The 18,800-nt window shown below is 44.8% G+C and overlaps 1 protein-coding gene across 2 annotated transcripts in view; it reads right to left on the reverse strand.

The window, feature by feature from the left end:
- roraa (RAR-related orphan receptor A, paralog a) overlaps positions 1-18,800 on the reverse strand; it is a 172,604-nt gene that overhangs the window by 8,966 nt on the left and 144,838 nt on the right. For both annotated transcript variants that reach the window (XM_068602334.1, XM_068602335.1), the window contains 5 exons: positions 5,447-5,532; positions 3,782-3,923; positions 1,627-2,022; positions 892-1,013; positions 654-786 (listed from right to left, as the gene is read on the reverse strand). In XM_068602334.1, coding sequence (XP_068458435.1) covers positions 654-786; positions 892-1,013; positions 1,627-2,022; positions 3,782-3,923; positions 5,447-5,532 — 879 coding nt within the window. The remainder of the gene's footprint in view (positions 1-653; positions 787-891; positions 1,014-1,626; positions 2,023-3,781; positions 3,924-5,446; positions 5,533-18,800) is intronic.

Genomic DNA, 18,800 nt, shown 5'->3' on the forward strand with positions numbered 1-18,800 from the left:
CTACAATTTTGTACCACTCTGTGGGAGTTGATAAGAGGATCAAGAAAATGTAACATAAGCCATTACTGCCTCTAAGGGAGATGCTACTGTTTTAAATGTCATGTCTGACAAGGGATCTCAGTCTTTATTTCATTATTCATATTGGCTGTGCTAATGTAAATAATACTCAGGGAAAGACCCAGGAGAGGTGTTTGTTTGCTGCATGTGCGGTATGTGTGCATGTGTGTTTCAGCATACGAATTCATGCGTAAACATAGTTGACAGTGTGCAAAGAGGCATAGCTGTATTTAATATTCTGTAAGTATGTCTTCATGAGAGCAGTTTGGCTAAGCAGACATCACCCGTGTCTGAGGAAAGAGAGGGGAATGGCAGCCGTCATGATAGGTATTATCTGAGCTCAGGAACACATTGCTTATCTAATGTTGTGTCCGTCCCTGCTATGTATGTAAGGAACAGAAGAAAATAAAGAGCGACAGAAGCAGAAAGAGGAACCCGGCAGGGCGGGGTCTCCTCTTTGTGACACTGTCTGTGCGCGTGAAGAAGAGGACTTTGTGCAGTCAGGTCAGCTACGCTCTTGTGACAATGCCAGAGGGGGGTGGTGGTGGTGGTGGGTGAGTTTGACGGCAGCAGGCCATGTTGACAGGCTGTCATACCTGCTTTCAGCAGCACTATCTGATCGTTCTGACACAGCTCCATGAAGCCGTCGATGCGCTTGGCGAACTCCACCACATACTGAATGGCCTCTGTTATTTTGATAGCACACAGCTGCCACATGACTTCCCGGGGCTAAGAACAGATAGGACAGAGAATGTGTTATCTGCTTTAAAACAATGGGTTTGATTAGTGTTGCTGCTGTGAAGGCCAGCACGGGCCTGGTTGTGGTCGGGGTACCTTGCTCTGGTAACTCTCGACCTCCTCCTGCAGGAAGGCCTGCCAGGTCATCTGCTGCAGCTCCTCCCTCAGGTACTGACATGTCTCCATGTGTGACTTGGAGATGTTCTGGGCCAGGTGCTCTGCAATACAAGAAGATCACAGTTGAGTTCTGAATGTTACTCACAAGGATATGTGAAAGGGAAGACCTCAATGATGAAATATGCCACAGGAAAAGAAGATGTTTTCACTGAAGAAAAAAGGAGGAGAGGCAGATACGCGTGGGCTTTTTTGACTGGGAAAAGGCTTGTTGACATTTCCTTTTACTCCCTGCAGGAAGCTCATAACTTAAGGTTGAGGCACAGCCAATCTAGTTATGACACAAATGCATGGCGAGGAGGAGGGGCGCCACGTTACTCACTGAAACAAAGGTCACATTTTCTCTGCGAGAAATATTGAGTATAAGAATTTAAATGGTTTTGAAAACACATCTGTTAAAAGGAGTTCCTGGGCACAGGGGAGCCTAAAAAAATGATTTCCCCAGACGCCTGCCCTGCTGGATCCTGATTGGCCCTAATTAATGGAAACTAATTACAAAAAAGAGGCTCTTTTAATGAGTGTTGGAGATGAGTCTCCAACCTCCTGCTATTTTAAGCAACCTTTGTGTCGTTTGCCCCACGGTTGAGTTGTTCTCCCCCCCTCCTCCATTTTGCTGTCTGTCCTCTCGTCTCCCCCTGCCTCTCTCCTGCTACTTACCTAGTTCAGCCATGGACACGGTGGGGGAGGTTTCTCCGTTGGTGAAGGAGCAGTAAGGGAAGAAGCCAGAGCCAGGGGCAAAGTCGCAGATGGGCTCCGGCTTGATGCCGTTGATGTCCAGGCCTGACTGGTCAGGAGATGGCTGGATGTCCAGGTAGAAGCTGCTGACCGCCGAGTCTGGTTTGCTGCCGTCAGGGGTGTGACCATCCATGTAGCCGCTGAGGTCGTCATGGAGCTCAGTGAGGCCATTGGCTGAGAGGCCATAGCTAGGTGTGAGCGGCTCCGCCTCTCCAGGCTGTTGTTGGTGTTCACGCTGCTGCTGCTGCAGCCGGTGCTTCTGGACCTCAGCGTACAGGCTGTCTCGCTGCTTCTTCGACATGCGGCCAAACTTCACCGCTGTGGTGAGCAGGAGAAAACATGTGTTACACTGTGAAACACTGCAAAAAATCAAGCAGAATCATGTGATAATAACTTTTATTCTTGTACTAAATTACTATAAATTGTAAATCACATTAAGATAGCATTTGTCAATTCATGCCCTCCCCTGACAAAGTAAAACAACAATCATGCATGTTAAAGTCGTAGGTTACTATTAAACCAGAAGACGCCTGATATTTGCATCATTCTCCACAACACTGATGTACAGGACAGTAAAAGTGATATACTCTTTGAATAGAGAACACTGATGACAAAAAAGCAAATCTCCATATTTCAGGAGGAGATCACTAATGACAGAGATTATTTAAAAAAATGAACAGCTTCACAAGTGCAGAGGCAGAAGTGGGAAGTGACAAAGTGACTAACAGCTTACCAGCCACTCAAATGGGAGACAGGCTAAGTTGCTGCTTTCTGTTTCAAGGTTTCCAGACTAAACACTAGTGCTGAGAATGTGACTCCTTGGCCAAAGATCTGGGGGCCTGGCAGTATGTCAGCCGGTCACAGTGTGTGTATATGCGCATATGTGTGTGTGTGTATGCATGTGTGTTTGTGTCTGTGCTTTTCTACGCACAGTGGAAAGCGAGTGAAGCGGCGAGGAAGAGAGTGCGGGCAGATGGGCTCTGGTGTGTTGAGTGAAAGCAAGAGTCACCTTCGTCTGTCCTGTGTGTGCGTGTGTGTGTGTGTGTGTGTGTGTGTGTGTGCGTGTGTGTGTGTGGTCTATGCAAAGGCACTCATAAGTGCTAATGTACTTCTGTGTTCATTCATATTCATGAATATGTATGCGTGTGTGTAACTGAATTTAACCAAAGTAGTGTGCATAAAGATATACCAGCCTCAGTGTCTGTTCAGGTTTTCTCTTCTCTGTGTGAATTCATGTGTGTGTTTGAAAAAAACTAAATCGTAGATCTGCTTTGTTCTGATATAATCTCCTCAGCTCAGTCCAGTCTGGACTGGCCCAGACTGGACCAGCCAGGCCCAGCAGGAGCCCTCCAGCACACATCCCCACCTGTGTGCTCCCATTACAGCATCTCAGCTGCAGCAGCACTAATGACAACCTCTAACAGCCTCCTATTTCATCAAACCTAGTTTCTATCACAGCAACAAATTAGTTCCACAGACAAAGCACTCACCTGCTACTGGCAGACAATGAACACATGTTCATGTCACCATTTTCTTGGGATGCGTCTGTTGTGTCTCTTTGAGAATAATGGCATTCATTATCTGTGTGTTTGTGTCTGTTCTCTTTGTCTCTAAGCACAAATATCAGTATTTGTGAAAAGCAGTTACGAGTAAAAACAGAGTTATGTGTTAAATCCCCAGATTTCTATCCAGGAGTAGGGGCATATCAAAAAAGTTGCCTTCTTTGCCGCAAGAAGATAGTGACTAGAAGTTTACACTGAACAATGCCCTTTTTCTTTTTTTTATTAATTTATTCCCTCATCCAGTCCTCACTCATTCTTCTAAATTAAAATTAAACTGATACATTCCTGACTTGTTTCTTGTTTTAAATAATGGGCCCCCAATAAACACGATCAATAACTTCATAAAAAGACATTGATATTTCAGAGTCCACATCAGCATCCCTGAAGTACTGCTTCAAAACTCAGAGCGGAGCAGATTCTTGCCCACACAGGCACTTCAACCTGGGCTCTTCACCTCCTCTGATTCACCATTCCCCCCCTGCTAGGTCTGCCCACCTCTTCCATCAAACACTTACCATCTCGTGACATGCCCACTGCCAGGCACTTCTGCAGCCGGCAGTGCTGGCAGCGGTTGCGGCTGGTGCGGTCGATCAGGCAGTTCTTCTGACGGGGGCAGGAGTAGGCCGCATTGCTCTGCTGACTCCTCCTGAAGAAGCCCTGTACAGAAAAGGGGCATGGAGAAACTTTAGGTTGCTGGATGAACCACCGTGGAAGGAAACATGTTCTGGGAGTGAAGAATCAATTTATGTTTTATTGTGTTGTAATGCTGACAAAATTCATTACTGATTGATAGTGATTTAATGTATTCCTGGTGGCGATACCTTTATTTTACTGCTGCCAAATTGATTAGATAATACTACTACTGTTGGCTGGTAAATCTGGCATTTAAAGAGTATTTTATTTCACCAGTGTATACAGCAGGAGGGTGGTGTGTTTGGGTAGGAATGATAACAGTGGATGGTATTTTTCTTCAGTGGGGCTATTAGTGTTGATTAACGCAGCACTGGCATGTGCAGTGCTAAAGGATTGCGAATGCACACCGACTGGATTCCTCATCCTTTGACTTAATGAATTGATTCCAGCACATCATTAACATGCCCCACTCTACTGCTCCATACACATATGTCTTAATTAGCTGCTCATTGGCTGTTTAATTACAAGAAAACAGCTGACAGCTGCCAAGTTGCTTTATAATGGAAGCCATTATGGAAACAGGCTATAACTGCCAGTGACAAGCAGCACTCTTTAATAAAGCTATGATTTATGGTCCAAACTTTTGTACTCGCACATATCATTAAAGGGCTTTCTGCCTTGGACTAATTAGCAATCATTAAAGATAGATTTCAGCAGTTTATTCTTTAGTGTTTTGTTCCTTCCAGCTCCTGTGTGAGGGAGAGTAGCACTGGGAAGAACAGGAACCTCTCTTTCCGTGCGCGCACGCACACACACACACACACAGACACACAGACACACACACACACACACACACACACACACAGACACACACACACACACACACACACACACACACACACACACACACACACACACACACGAGTAAACAGCAAAGGTGCAGGCTGGCTGAGGAATGCTAATGATGTGCCTGGTGACAAGCACTGGGACAAGAATACACTCTAAGCACAAAATTCCCCTCACTGTGAATGGCTGGTGCATTTGAAACAGTACAAAAGGCGGCTTCAATGGAAGCCACACTGTAGCAAACAGCCAACAATCTGCTATAATTCAAAGCACTCTCCTTTTGATCATTTTATTTCAAGAAGAGCATGCTGCAGCAGAAGCAAAAACAGAAAAGAAAAGTGAAAAGACATGTCCCTGGGAGGGAAAGGCAGAGCAAGTCAGAGGGATGACTTTGTCCTACTAATTGTGCTTTTCTGTGATGTCCTCTGTGGTGCTTGACCACTTTAATGATCATGTTCTTTGTGTTTACACTTCGCAGTCCCTCTCCAAATCATTGTAAAACTTCAGCAACATTCATAAACGTTTTTCCTCGCAAGCAACTTTCTTTACCTCATCAAATTTCCCTGCCTTCCCTCTTTCAGTTCTCTTGCCCATCTCACACACACAAAGACACCCACGCACACACACCCACACACCCACACACCCACACACACACACACACACACACACGTCACAAACATCCCCAGTCTCTCGATGCTTACCTTACAGCCTTCACATGTTATCACGCCGTAATGGATGCCTGATGATTTGTCTCCACAGATCTTGCAGGGAATTATTTCGATTTGAGCTGCAGAGAAGAAAAGAAAAGAAAAAAAAAAAATCAACATTTTGCTGTCACAAGTCACTGTACAACACCCTCGCCATGGATCCACATTGGTACATGAAAGAGCACTGTGCTTCTAAAAACATCTCATCCGGTGGCTTTTGAATCCTCACTTCCACAGAGCATTAGCTGAATATTTACCGAGTTGGAGGTGTGTGTGTGTGTGTGTGTGTGTGTGTGTGTGTGTGTGTGTGTGTGTATGTGTGTGTGTGAGATAGAGAGAGAGAGAGAGAGAGAGAGAGAGAGAGAGAGAGAGAGAGAGAGAGAGAGAGAGAGAGAGAGAGAGAGAGAGAGAGCGAGAGAGAGGAAGGAGGACATTTTAAGTCCTGACAAGAAGCCAATGTAAACAAAGTGTCAAACACAACTTATATAAAGAAAACCCCATCTACCCACAAACCCAAATACAGAAGAGTCGTTTTAATACTAGCCTTGAGCAGTGACAAAGGCTCATACAGCAACATGAAGAGTCTTCATGAAGCCTCTTAAACTCTAAAACCATAAGCACCTAATGAGTAAATCCACTGTGGCCACAAAGCCTCATAACACGGCCACAGTGGTCGACGTCTGTCTCCGCTACGAGAGAAAGTGTTCAGTGGCCGTGGTGCTGTCCTGCTGACAGGTCTGTGATTCACCCGCCATAGAGGACAAAAGCACAGAGAAGACAGGGCTCATCCATCGTTGGCCTTCTCTTCAGGAGCGGACCACAGGGCAACACAACACAACACACAGACATCAGAGACACAGAACTCCCAGCTCGTCCCACTGCTCTCAGCTTTATCATTGCAGCCACTGATGCTATGCCCCTCCCCCCTTTCCCCTCTTCCCCCACAGTCTCTTCCTCTAGAGATCTCTATCTCACAGCCCTCCTCCACATCTTCAACATCTCCATCCTAACAGTGCACTGCAGCACCAGACGCACACCACTATCTGATCCAAAACGAGGAAAGATCGCCGCAGGATATTTTCTCACAATGGTTTTCTCCAAACAGCGACGTGGCCAACCAATCAGAGGATGTGGAGGTATTGCAACACCAGTCTATACCAATTAGTGGAGGAATACTATGGTTTTGCCTTAATAAGATGCAATACAAATTATAATAATTCAGAAAATGGTGGAAAATTTGCGATGTCAAAGAGTTGCATCAGCCTCTCCCCTCCAGCCAGGCCTAACTGTCTCTTCACAAGACTAGAAGCTTCAAATATCTCTCGTACACCTTAACAACCAACCTCTTTAAACTAGTTTGATCACATCAAAAGTACTTCTGCTGAAGTTCAATCCAAAGATCCCTGCCCATTTTAATCATCTGCCTCGGAGCTTGTAATGTGTCATGTGGATAATGTCCTTGTCCCTGAGGCATGCCCGGGAGAGGCCCTTAACACAGAGCCTCTAATCCACTAACCCCGGAGCCACACTCTATTCATTCAGGAATCTGTGTCTGTTCTCCTCGCGCTGCTGGAGTCAACAAGACTGGCCATGTTTACATGGAATTAGCCTACATTTCAGAAAAATTAACAAAAGGGAGTGGTGGAACATGCACAATTAATTCTCCTCCAGACAACACCTCCTGTGATTTGCGATTCTCACATACAATAGAGGGCACTGCACCTCGTCGGCCCGGATTAGAGTAAAATCCAGGCAGGAGGCGGGCTTCGACAACCTAACTGAGAGGGTTAATTTATAATTAATCTTTTCCTTACTGTGCACAGTTGCTTGTTATTTCGGTTAGGTCTATCTCTGTATGAGTGCACTCTATTGTTTGTTTTTGTGTTCTCCCTGCATGAGCATTAGCAGTGCAGTGTGTTTCGACTCCTTTAGCGTTTTCAGCCTCATTACTTACATAATTTGTTCTGACATGCACTCACAACAATTGAAGCGTGCCGTAATTATGACTAGTTGTGGTTGTAGTGAGCTAAAGGTTGTAGTGACAGGCCCCTGCCATTGGGTGGCAGTGCAGGGCTGTGGTTATGGTTGTCTTGCCAAGTTAAGCCAAGCTTCTTCCACCCACCCCATCCAGCCCACAGGCTTTTGGCTCTGAGCTCCAGCCTGCGATAGCTCCAGGCTTAGGCTGCTGCTAGCTTCCCCCACCCCCACAGCATAGCTGTGAGATGCCTTCATCTCTCCTGAAGAAGCAGAGCTGGCTAGGCGCTCACTCAGGCCTGACAGAGGCTGTGCCACATCAGGTGAAAGCAGTGGGAGTAGAGACACGAGGGTGCCAGGCCGGGCAGGGCATGCACATACACGAGCATGCCTCACAAAGCCCTATCTGCAGCAGGAAGACCCTGAGTGCACATAGCCTCACCAGCTAACACCCTCTCACTCCACCGCTGCACAAGCCCCTGAATGCTCAGTGCACTCAACAGTAAAAAGGGTTTGTCTCTGGACTGGCAAAGACAGGCTCTGTCATTTCTAGTATGAACATAAAGTAATTACCACACTACAATAAGCTGCTTTCAAAAAGATGTGGAAAGAGGGGTCAAGGAATATCCAGCAATTCCACAATGGAGATCAAATACACCATGAAGACACCTATAATCATCAGCCGAAGTCAATATTTGTATGTCTGTGACTGTGCAAGTTGTCCTCTTGTGTGGCTGGTCATGGGGCCCCTGAAGCTACACTTTAGACACTGAGGATGATTTAAACTGAATTCACACAGGAGAATCAGTCAAACAAAAAGGCATGCGCTCATAAGCACTCGCAATCTGGCAGTCAATATCTATTGACATGAGCTGCGGCGTTAACTGCCTGTTGGTGTGAAACAGGCAGCTGCTGGCTCGCTTGAGCTTGACCAGCGCAGTGCCACTGATCCCATTCACTGCCTGCCTGCCTGCCTGCCTGCCCGCTTCCCTGCCAGCCAGCACTGCCTGCACTGTTTACGACATCAAAGCCAGGCACAGTTAGACGGGCAGCCATGCTAAAGCCCATCCCAGCAGCCCAACGCTCCTCACAGCACTGAGATGGCCTCTGCACGCAGGCCACTTCAAAGACACCTGCTGAGACGCCAAGATTATGTGTGAATCACGCTGCAGCACAATCACACCACACGCATAATCAGAAGGGCCGGACGGCGGCGCAAGACTGATTTCCTGTTTGCAGCGTTGCAGCCTGGCGTGGGTGTCATGGACAATGGGCATGGCAGAGAGAGGAGACAGTCAAGCCGAATGCTAAAGCTCGTTCTTTGTCTGCCTGTGGTTGAGCAGTTCAAGGACACTGATTCACCACACTAGCAGGCCCTTTGAGGGGATGACGTGTCACTCAGAGCACATGCACAATAGGGCAGCCAGGCCTCTGCATGTTCACCCAGTGCCCTTCACTGTCTTCTCCACAGCCCTGAGATCAACCCACTGCTAAGACTACACTCCATTATCAAAGACCTGGAAACTGACAGTCAAATGTGAACACCCAGAACAATTTGCCAAACACACTAACAGCTTACAGGGGCCCTGTCATAGTTTATATTGTTATAAGCATCAGACAGACACTGTCAGACAGAACACTTCTTCCCTATGCGCCGCAAACGTCGTATTGATTCATTCAATGATATAAAGAGTCATTCACAAGACATAATAAAACCGTGAAGCTGAGAAATAAATTGAAAGAGTGGTGAAATATTTAGAAATGCTGCTACGCTGGTAGTCACTATGCAGTCTCAATTCTTGATGAAAAACCACAATTAGAATGCACCAAAGAGGACCTTCAATTTGTAGTTATACAGTATAGTGCACTATATTATACAATTTAAACATCCAGACAACTGGGGAACATTCTACTTAGTTTTAACTAATTATTCCTACATTTGTTTTCCATAATTATCAAATTGTAGATATAGCATGCTGATAAAAAAAATAAAAATAAAAAACTGAAACCCATAAAGGCTTGTGCAAACATGGAAAATCACTAGTCAAAATCTCCTGGCTGCTTCCACTGAACCCTTGGACTACTGACATAACGTTGAAGGATTAAGATTATCCCTTACATTACAGACCCATGCCCAGGCCACCGTCATAATGCTGAGAGCTTAACCCATTACTCGATTGGACCAATAAATCATTTCTCATGGCTTGATGATTCATGATGGATGTGCACAATAAAGGAGGTCTGAGATCGGGGCGTCTATATTCTGTTCCGTCTATGCAGAGCCTTTTATTTTTTTCATTGGCTTATTTACAACACACAAAGCATGTGAAGCAGTTGGGGAAAAAACACATTTGCCTCTCTGCGCGTGGTGGTGTGTGAGTAAGTATTTGTGTGCGTCGGCCGTGTTGTGTTGACAGCTGTCAATGACAGAGTGACGCAAGCCAGCGGGCTCATGTCAGAGATTATGTAAGGAATTGAACAGGGCACAGCGTTATGAGCAGATTAACAATTCTTCTCCTATCAGACAAACTGTGTTAATACAGCCTCCAGTTACAATATTTTTTGCAACAAAACCAAACAAAAGCTTATAAGGGCACATGTCTTCTCTCAGAAATGTACACATGGTCAACATACAAACACTGGAGGCCCTGAACCGACTGGCCAACGTGCACTACGCAATGTTCCTCCATCATTATGTGTAGCTATTCATTTTGCCCATTTAGCAGTGGAGATCAGCTGTCGGTTGATAAAGAGTATTCTTTAAAAAGATACCGATGACAGTCAGATCTAGCGGTGGGGAGACGACAGCCCAACAAGAGCTGGAATCAGAATTCTGCCTCTTTTCATCTGCCGGGGCTCTGCTGTCATGTGAAGTCGCACAACACAATGCTTTTTTTATTCCCATTTAAGCAGCAGAAGAAATGTTATTTGAATGTCAGCGGCAAAGGACAGTTGTGGCACGGAACACAGGCTGTATAATATAAATGTGTTATTTGTTTAGGGATTGGAGGCTGTTGGCATATTACCATAGAGCTGCTCTAATGGCATTTGCAGGTTTGTAGCACAAAGAAAACACACAGCGCTTGTACAGAAATTCACCTGCAGACCAAAACTCTGAATCATCACTTTAAACAGCTTCCATTCAACCTACAAACACGCCGAAGTCATCAAAAAAATATTCGGACCAGAGGGATTAGAGGAAGGAAAGACATAATTGACACATTTTGGTGTCTCTATGCTGCGTCTTGCTAATTCCCCCCCAATCATTTAGCTGCCTAAGCTGTGATCCCCTTCACTAGAGACCAGCTATATTTGAAGAGTTATTTCCGTTTCAAAAGATGGGCTCTTTAAGTCTTTCCCTATTATTCCTTCATAGCAGTGCAGTGACTTTGCTCAAGCTCAGGTCTGGACCATTGCCCTTGGCTGCTTTTTTGGATGAACTCAAGCATACATCTCTGTGTTTGTTTGTGCGTGAGGCCTATTAATATTTCAACACTGCCCAACTTCAGTTGCCTGTACAACACAGCAGTGCGTCTCTCTTCATGTCTCTCCCTGTATTTACTTGACTGTTTTATTGAAGTGCATTCTGACACCCTCTATGAGGGGGAGAAGGAGAAGGGAAGATGTATTCCCAAACTGCAGCGCAAGACATCTCTCTCCACGTCTCTTTTTCCACCGGCGTAACGGTAATTTGGGCACTAATTTATGTGTTGTTGTGGCAAAGATTGACGAGCTTCTTGACTGGGAGTCTGAGCGCCTGCACTCTAGGGGAAACAACAAAAGCCTGGGTTTACCGAGCAGACGAGCACCATGAAGGGGTAGCATGTTTGCGGCGTTCCTCTCCCTTCCCTTGTCTGCCCCACCTGAGCTCAAATCTCTCTCCCCATCACTCCTTTCCTCCCTCTATCTATCTTCCCCCACCTATTCCCTTCTCGTCTGTGACTGCAGTGACAAGCAAAGTTTTGCTGGGAACCGGAGGGCACGCCCCCTTTGTGTGTGCGAGCCTGCGCGCGAGGGCGTGCATGTGTGCCAGGAGGGAGAAAGACTCACACTGTTTACTCTGGTGGCAGTATACAATCTGTAGACAGCACTTACTTATGCATGCTACCAGCCCCTAGTTAGTCAAAGAGTCATGAGAGCTGAATTTAAAAAAAATCTGTGCAAATGTTTACATGCTTTGTCTAACTATTTACATCATTTGGTTTGGGCCCTTTATACATTTAAAATATGATACATCTACTATTGTAATGACATACATTTTGAAGGGAATTATACATTTACCAAGTGTGAGTCAGAGTTGCTTGTGTACTGTTTGCTTGACTCATGCATTGTGCAGCAAGGCATTGGGATGCGCCAAAACTCAAGATCACTGAGGCTGAAATCACACAGGACCGACTGATTGACTGGTGCAGGAGCTGCTGTCTGAATTCCAAGATTTAGCGGAGGATCACGTGATGCTTCTGAGCCTTTAGTCTGACCACTTGAACTAAGCAGGCAATGGTTAAAGCTTTGATTGTGGTACAGTGACTTAGTTAAGCACCTCTCGACTCCTCATCTCCCTGCAGGGACAGCAGCCTCGTTGGCTTCTTTAGAAAAACACGGGAATATATAAATAATGAATCCTCCAAAACATCCACTGCAATTACACGCAGAAACCTTTACATAACAACAAAGAGCCTTGTTCAATTGCACCAGGGAATTTGCTTCTGCCACACTGTACAACTTCCTTCCTCCTATAATTGCTGTATTAGTATGCATTTCTGTAAGACAACTCGGATTCTGCTATGGGGTTTTGAATAGGACTTTTCTACTGTTTCACACAAAGAAATCAAAACTTACATCCATACAACTTCCTGCATTGTCTTTTTGCCAGAGGGGTGACTGAGTTTATGAGCATTTTTTTGTGGGCAATTTAGACAATTGCAAAGTCTATTTGTGGGCGCTCCAGTTCTAGTAGATATTGGGGAGAGAGTAGTGAGGGTGTGAGGGGGGGAAAGAAGGGAGGCTGGAGGTCCCATCTCATGCTGCTGCTCAGGGTCAGTGGGTCAGAGGCACGCAGCCAGAACACACATGGAGAGCAGGCTGAATAGTTCAGCTGACAGTAATTGTCCCTCTGTGGTCTCCTTAGGAAAACATGTTTCCAGACAATGCAGACCGGCTGCACGGGCCAGATAGTAATCATGATCTTGATTTGCTCCATCGAAGAGGGAAGCTCTGCATAAGCCTGCATTTATGGCGCAAGCCAGTATTTCCATTGGAGCTGACATAAGCTGAAGCCAGGTCTGCACAGGCACATGCATTAATAGATCAAGAGATGAGCTTTATTCCAAAACATTTAAAATCAATTTGAGGGATGTAAAAAAAAGTCATCATGTGATAGCTCTACAAATACAACATAAGTTTTTTATGTTACGGGAATTACCATAAAGGGTAAACTATACTGCAGGTAACAGAATGACAATACAGATGCCTTCAGCGACGTCTTCAGTTCGCTCCAGCAGCTTGTTAATGTTTTATAAGTCACCCTGAATTGTTCCTTATATAATGGACATCAGATTGTAGAAGGAAACTTGGAAGCTTTTAAATCATTTGCACATGTATCCTGTTATTATAATGAATTGTAATCTCCAAATTAAAAAAGCCAGTCTCCATAACAGGTGCTACCTTTAATGGAATCTGGAACGTTACCGTCTACGAGTTTTATGAACGGTGCACACAGCACCGCTGATACGCGACAGTGTTTATCACTGAGCTGATGAGCACTTTTTACAGCACCTCTGACATTCTGCTTGAAGGTCTTAGGTTTTCATCAGCTGAAAAAGAGCAGGCAAGGACAGGGAAGATGAATGACATCAATGGCCAGCCGATACTACCAGGGACGTGTGATTGAGACAAATGAGCCTTGTTACATTAGCTTGTGATACTGAATCCTGCTGCTCACAGATCCAGAGCTTGATAGAGCTGAAACTAGAAGCACCCAACCTTTCTACAGATCACTGGTGTCATGGGGCCTACAAAGAAGAGCTCTCGCAAAGAACCCACTACACTGTTTTTTTATTTTTATTTACCTGGACCACTTTTGTTTTGTCCTCATGCAAAACCATTTTAATGTGCAAGTGCACACATGCATGCACACGCACACACTATTGTCACTGTACAAACCCTTTTCTTCCAGGTGCAGAAAGAAAATTAAAGTGAGACAGAGCAATTATCTAATCCATATACAACGCCACTGGCTAAAAATAAGTGACTATGAATACTTCCATCATGCATCATTTATCCTCAATGCTACTAAATGATTAAACTGAAATGTTATGATTGCAAACCATGTAAAATACTCACTTGTGATGAAATTTGCCAGACACTTAAAAAAATCAATCTGTTTATTTGATTTTGCTCCTGGCAGTATCAGCCGACGGAGGCATTGATGGTCAATGGCTTGCTTACATGTCTTGTCACTTTATTAGTAACTGTGGCTGTAAGTGGCCATCAAGTGATATTATGCAGCTATTACATATTCAGATATGATATAGTTAGTTTGGCTGCATATGGTGTTGAATACAAAAATAACCACAACAAGTTGTGGAGGAGCTGCTGAGCAACTCCACTGTCTTCCTCTCTCTCCTATTGTTGTAGCAGACCGTATAAAAGGCCTTCCTAGACGACAGGGGTGCACGAGGAGTGTCTACTGCCACACAGAGTTCACAGACTGCTTACAGCGTGTGAGGCACATTCCCCCTGCACTGCTGTTTTCATAGTCCTACTAACACTGCCCTGGTTTTGTTTAACATGGCAGGATTAAGCAGCCATGTGCAAACATGCTTCCCTCCTTGCACGCTTTTGCGCACGGTGGAAGGCCCGAGCGCTCGCTGCTACCTTTTGGTGCACCAGCTTTTCCGAGTGCCGGTGAATGCGCCGTGGTGCTCTAATCCCAGGCACATAAACAAGTGCCAAGATTAATGATTGCGTAAACACATCCCAAAAGCCCCGGAATAACAATCAGCTCTTCAGCCCTTTCCACAGCCACTGCGAAGGCTCTTGGAGTCAGCTGACAGCCAGTTCATCTCTCTCTCCTTTGCTGCTGCCTCACAACAGTCAGGAGTTGTCTGTGCTTTGTTCCTTCATTAACAACAGGAAGCTGTCAATATTTTCCACATGAGAGTGGGTATTTGCAGCGCTGCAGTCGGAGGGAACTTCTAAGCCAGAGCAGGACACAGGCTCCTCCACAGTTCTTCAGCTCCTCACTTCTTCCTGCTAACCAAGGCCACTACACAGCATGTCCGGCCCTCAGCGCCTGTCATAACGCACATGTCTTGCTGAGGCCATAATGAAGACAGCATGGTTGGAAGAAAGTCAAGCTCTCAGTGCAATTCTGATTAATTTGTCAACCTGTTCCTCATTATGGGATCTAAAACAATAGCGTCTTTGACTTGTGAAAAAGACAGTCAAGTAGACCTCGAGGAGGACATTAGAAGTGTGTATAGCAATAAATCACAACCACAACAGACCAAACAAGGCCATTAAAATGACATTAGGAGCACGGACCGTCCTCTCATCCCTGTCATCTCTGGTCGGCGACTATAAGATGAGCTGCTTGATGGGGAGGAGGAATTCGTTGAGACAGAGAGATAGAGAAAGGGAAAGAAAAGAGACAGAGTGCAGTGCAGTCCACTGGTCCAGGGCAGGGGAGCGTGGGACGTTCAGATGAAGTGGGAGGCCCCTCTCCAGGAGGTTGCTCCTCAGCATGAAGGCAGAGGCAGCACCCCGCCTAATGAGGGGTGAAGTGGAGCCCCCTATGGGACCCCCTCAGGCACATTCATTAGGAGATGAAAAAGCGTTTCCTGCGGAAGAGCAAGTGCCTGCCTTGGCTCGGACATGTTTAATTTAGGGCCATATGAAAACACAAGGCCACAATGGCCAGGTCTGCCATCGTGGGCCAAGGGACTCAACAACACACAGAGCCAGTGAGTTTGTCTAAATGACTGTGTGCAGAATTGAATTGTCGTTTTTTTTTTTTCTTGGAAAGGTTTAGAGTTTGAAACACCCTTTTAATCTTACAACATTCAGATTATTGAAAGGTCAAGTGCACTGATACTTCCAACTGTGAGTAAAAAGTCTGTTGTAGACAGGCTATTATAGAGAAAATGTGTGACTTATCACAAGTTTTATTCCCTTCAATGCATTGCATTTTGTTGCATCTTTTCGGCTCCAGGCAAAAATAATAGATTCATTTAGCCAGTGGTGGTTTGTGGAAAGGAACCAAGGATTATGGTAATGCGGCACTGAACGCTGCAAGCTAAATACAGTGAAAGAGAAGTTGCTGCAGTAACAGACACAGGAAGAATATCCGAGAGGTTAATTCATATGATTGCACAAATCAGCATTCACAAATGCATCTTGAAAATCTCATATCGCACAAGGTATGCTGTTTATAAAGACAATAGAAAAGACAGTGCTTCTTTTCTATCACTCTATGAAGAAGGGCATTACAGGGTATCAATCTACAGTGATTCAAATACATGTCCGCTTATCACAGCTGCTTATTCTTGTTCCTGATGAATCCTCACATTTATTAAAGCTGTCTTCTTGCTTTGTTAGATATGTGTAACCAATCTCCTGTAATTAGCAACTGCTAACCTTTGGGGTGCTAATCCTCCATGAATTGTGGATTTGTACATCAAAGCCCACACTCTCCCATATAGCTGGTGCTTGAAATTACACTCGATTTGAAACCTGCAATTATTTGTATAGCAAGGATGCAAACAGTCTCCTCTTTTATGTCTCAGAGAATCCCGTGGGTTTGCAGTAAAGAATCCTTAATCCACTCCAGTGGAATCCAAATATAGAGTTAACACACTAACTCCCTAAAATTTAGATGCACAGCCAAGTGCCTCCTGTGTACGTAAAGTGGAGGAAGCTTGTCTCTCTCTTATTGAGATTAGATTTCTTCAGTGGCTTAGATGCATCACATAAGAAGCAAGGGGGATTGCCCAGGGGTGTAACACAGCCATACTTCAATAACGAAGCACGGCTATGCTCGTAGTTGTGATCTTGTCCTTTTCACAAGCAATAACTGAAAGTTGATTAAATAATCAATGGTCTTGCCCCTTTGTTTAATGTAATCCCATGTCCAGGGCTCTGTCCACAGGGTGAATGCCCAGCTGTTAAGAGTCAGCTGCAATTTGTACTCGCTCCCATTCAAGGCCAGACTAAATCCATTGTACAAGGAGGGAGAGATTATGGAGAGGGAAAACAACTGAGATAGCTTCCCACACACTGGCGTGCGCGCACACATACCCACGCACACACAAACTTGATGCTTTTGCAGGGAGGATGCCTGAAGCATTTATTTTCTTTAATGAGAGACAAGAGTCTCACATGTGTCAGTGATGCACAGCATGGGAACAATAGGGTGGGCTTTAATTCCATCAATCTACTGCATTTATCCTTGTATCACATCAATACCTGTCAGTTAAGGAGGATGAGATAAATTATGTCAAGCAGACTGAGTCAGGGCCACACTGAGCTCAGTAAATATGCAGACTTAAAACTCATCTTAAAACTCGGGGGGTGAATGCGGTTCCACACAGTCGGTGACAAATTTAGAGCATGGGTCTTAAGCAAGGAAATACAAGAGATTACCTTGTGAGACAACATGACACAAAGATCATCCTTGCTGCACTTACTCTAGTAAGTGATTAAATAGCTATGAATTAACAATGATGTTGTTAGGTATTTAGAGGAAACGCTACACCTCTGCTGTCACCTAAGCCTCCCATGGAAATCTCTTTACTTACCTTACTGTAACAAGGATCCTCCAGTCACACTTCTTTTACCATCTTAAATGGGAACCGACACCCCACCTTCCGACACCTGACATAAAATGCATGCATAAGCGCAGGCAAGGTGCTATTGAATGACACGGAAAACTTGACTGTGACAAACAGAATAACGATTCATATAGCTCAACCCTGTGTGTTTATGTGTTTTGTATGTGCATGCCTAAACTTGTAAAGCGTGTGTGAATTTGAGAAATAACAGCCATCGAGATTTTGAAAAGTCCTCCCAACGTGTGCAATAACATCAGATTTATCGTCAGATAAAAACAGCAACATATAAAATACTTCAAGGATTGGCTTTGAGCGATACCAATAACCCTGCAGGCGGCCAAATGATGATTTATGTACTTTGGCTGGAGAGTGCATGGGGCAGTAATGTACATGGCTATGGTAGCCAGGCTTCTCACTGTAGCAGCGACTCAGTGAGAATACATTTGGTGTAAAATTGCTTCATCTGTTTACAATTCCATTTGGAGTTTATGAGAAAGACAGGCAAACACAGTCTGATATATTGCCCCTGTGTCACGGCATGGCAGGAGCATCCACACAAAGATTCATCTCTCACTTAGAAGCCAAATGATACGTCTAATTTGCTGCGAGCACAGTTATTTTTAACCTCTCCAGCTGTCAGATAATGGAGCTTGACTGTCAGCGCTGGTGTGTGCGAGTGTGTTAAAAGGTTGCAAACTCCTTTCAATTTACCATTCCCTTTGAGTGAATTACAAAAATGCACATTCCCATTAGTTCACCTGATTGACATTGCTTTTTCTTTTATCACAACCAAAGGGGGGGATTTAAAGAGAGTTGACTGAATTAAGATGGAGACTTCCAACGGCAATCTAAATGTGGTTCTCAAATGTGTTTTTTTCTTCCCCGATGCTTTGGAAGCATCTCAAAACTCGCACGGAAGTGAAGGTTGTTTTCGTGGTTATTAATTGGACAATGTGATGTCTTTTTATGACTTTCCCGAATGATTGAGTCCTTTTGAGGAGCTTGCTACAGCGCCAACATGTAAAAATCTGCTACATCGCCCACCCTCTACAAATGTTACTACATTATTCAATACCCTTTTAGGAAGGAGAGTCACCTGGGGTTTAATATTGGCAGATTTTATTTTATTTAGGCGTTTTTCTCTGATAGGAGAGTATTCCACAAAGGCCCTTCTTGCCAAAAACGGGAGCACAGCAACAGTGTTAGCCTAATGTAGAGAGCCAGTTACATAAGGCCATTGGAAACAGTTCTTAATCAATGAGCTGGCAGTGGACTGCAGGCTGGTGTCAGTGGTTTGGCTGATGTAATTTAGATGGACACTAATGGATTCCCCAGCCTCTCTTCATCAAACATAGCTGTGAATCATTGCACCGTCATTGTTAAGGGACATTAGACATTTCTAACAGGCAGCACTGGTTAGACTGTGCTAACATGATATGGTAATAGGAAAACATCATGTCCTCAAGGCTGAAGAGATTCAGCATAACAAAGGGCTGTGGGTGTGGGCGGCGGCGTGGAGACACGGACAGAATCGAACAAGTCAT

Source organism: Clinocottus analis, unplaced genomic scaffold (assembly GCF_023055335.1).
Source record: "Clinocottus analis isolate CAN_PGR_092001 unplaced genomic scaffold, fCliAna1.0.p SCAF_6, whole genome shotgun sequence".
Lineage (NCBI taxonomy): Eukaryota > Metazoa > Chordata > Actinopteri > Perciformes > Cottidae > Clinocottus > Clinocottus analis.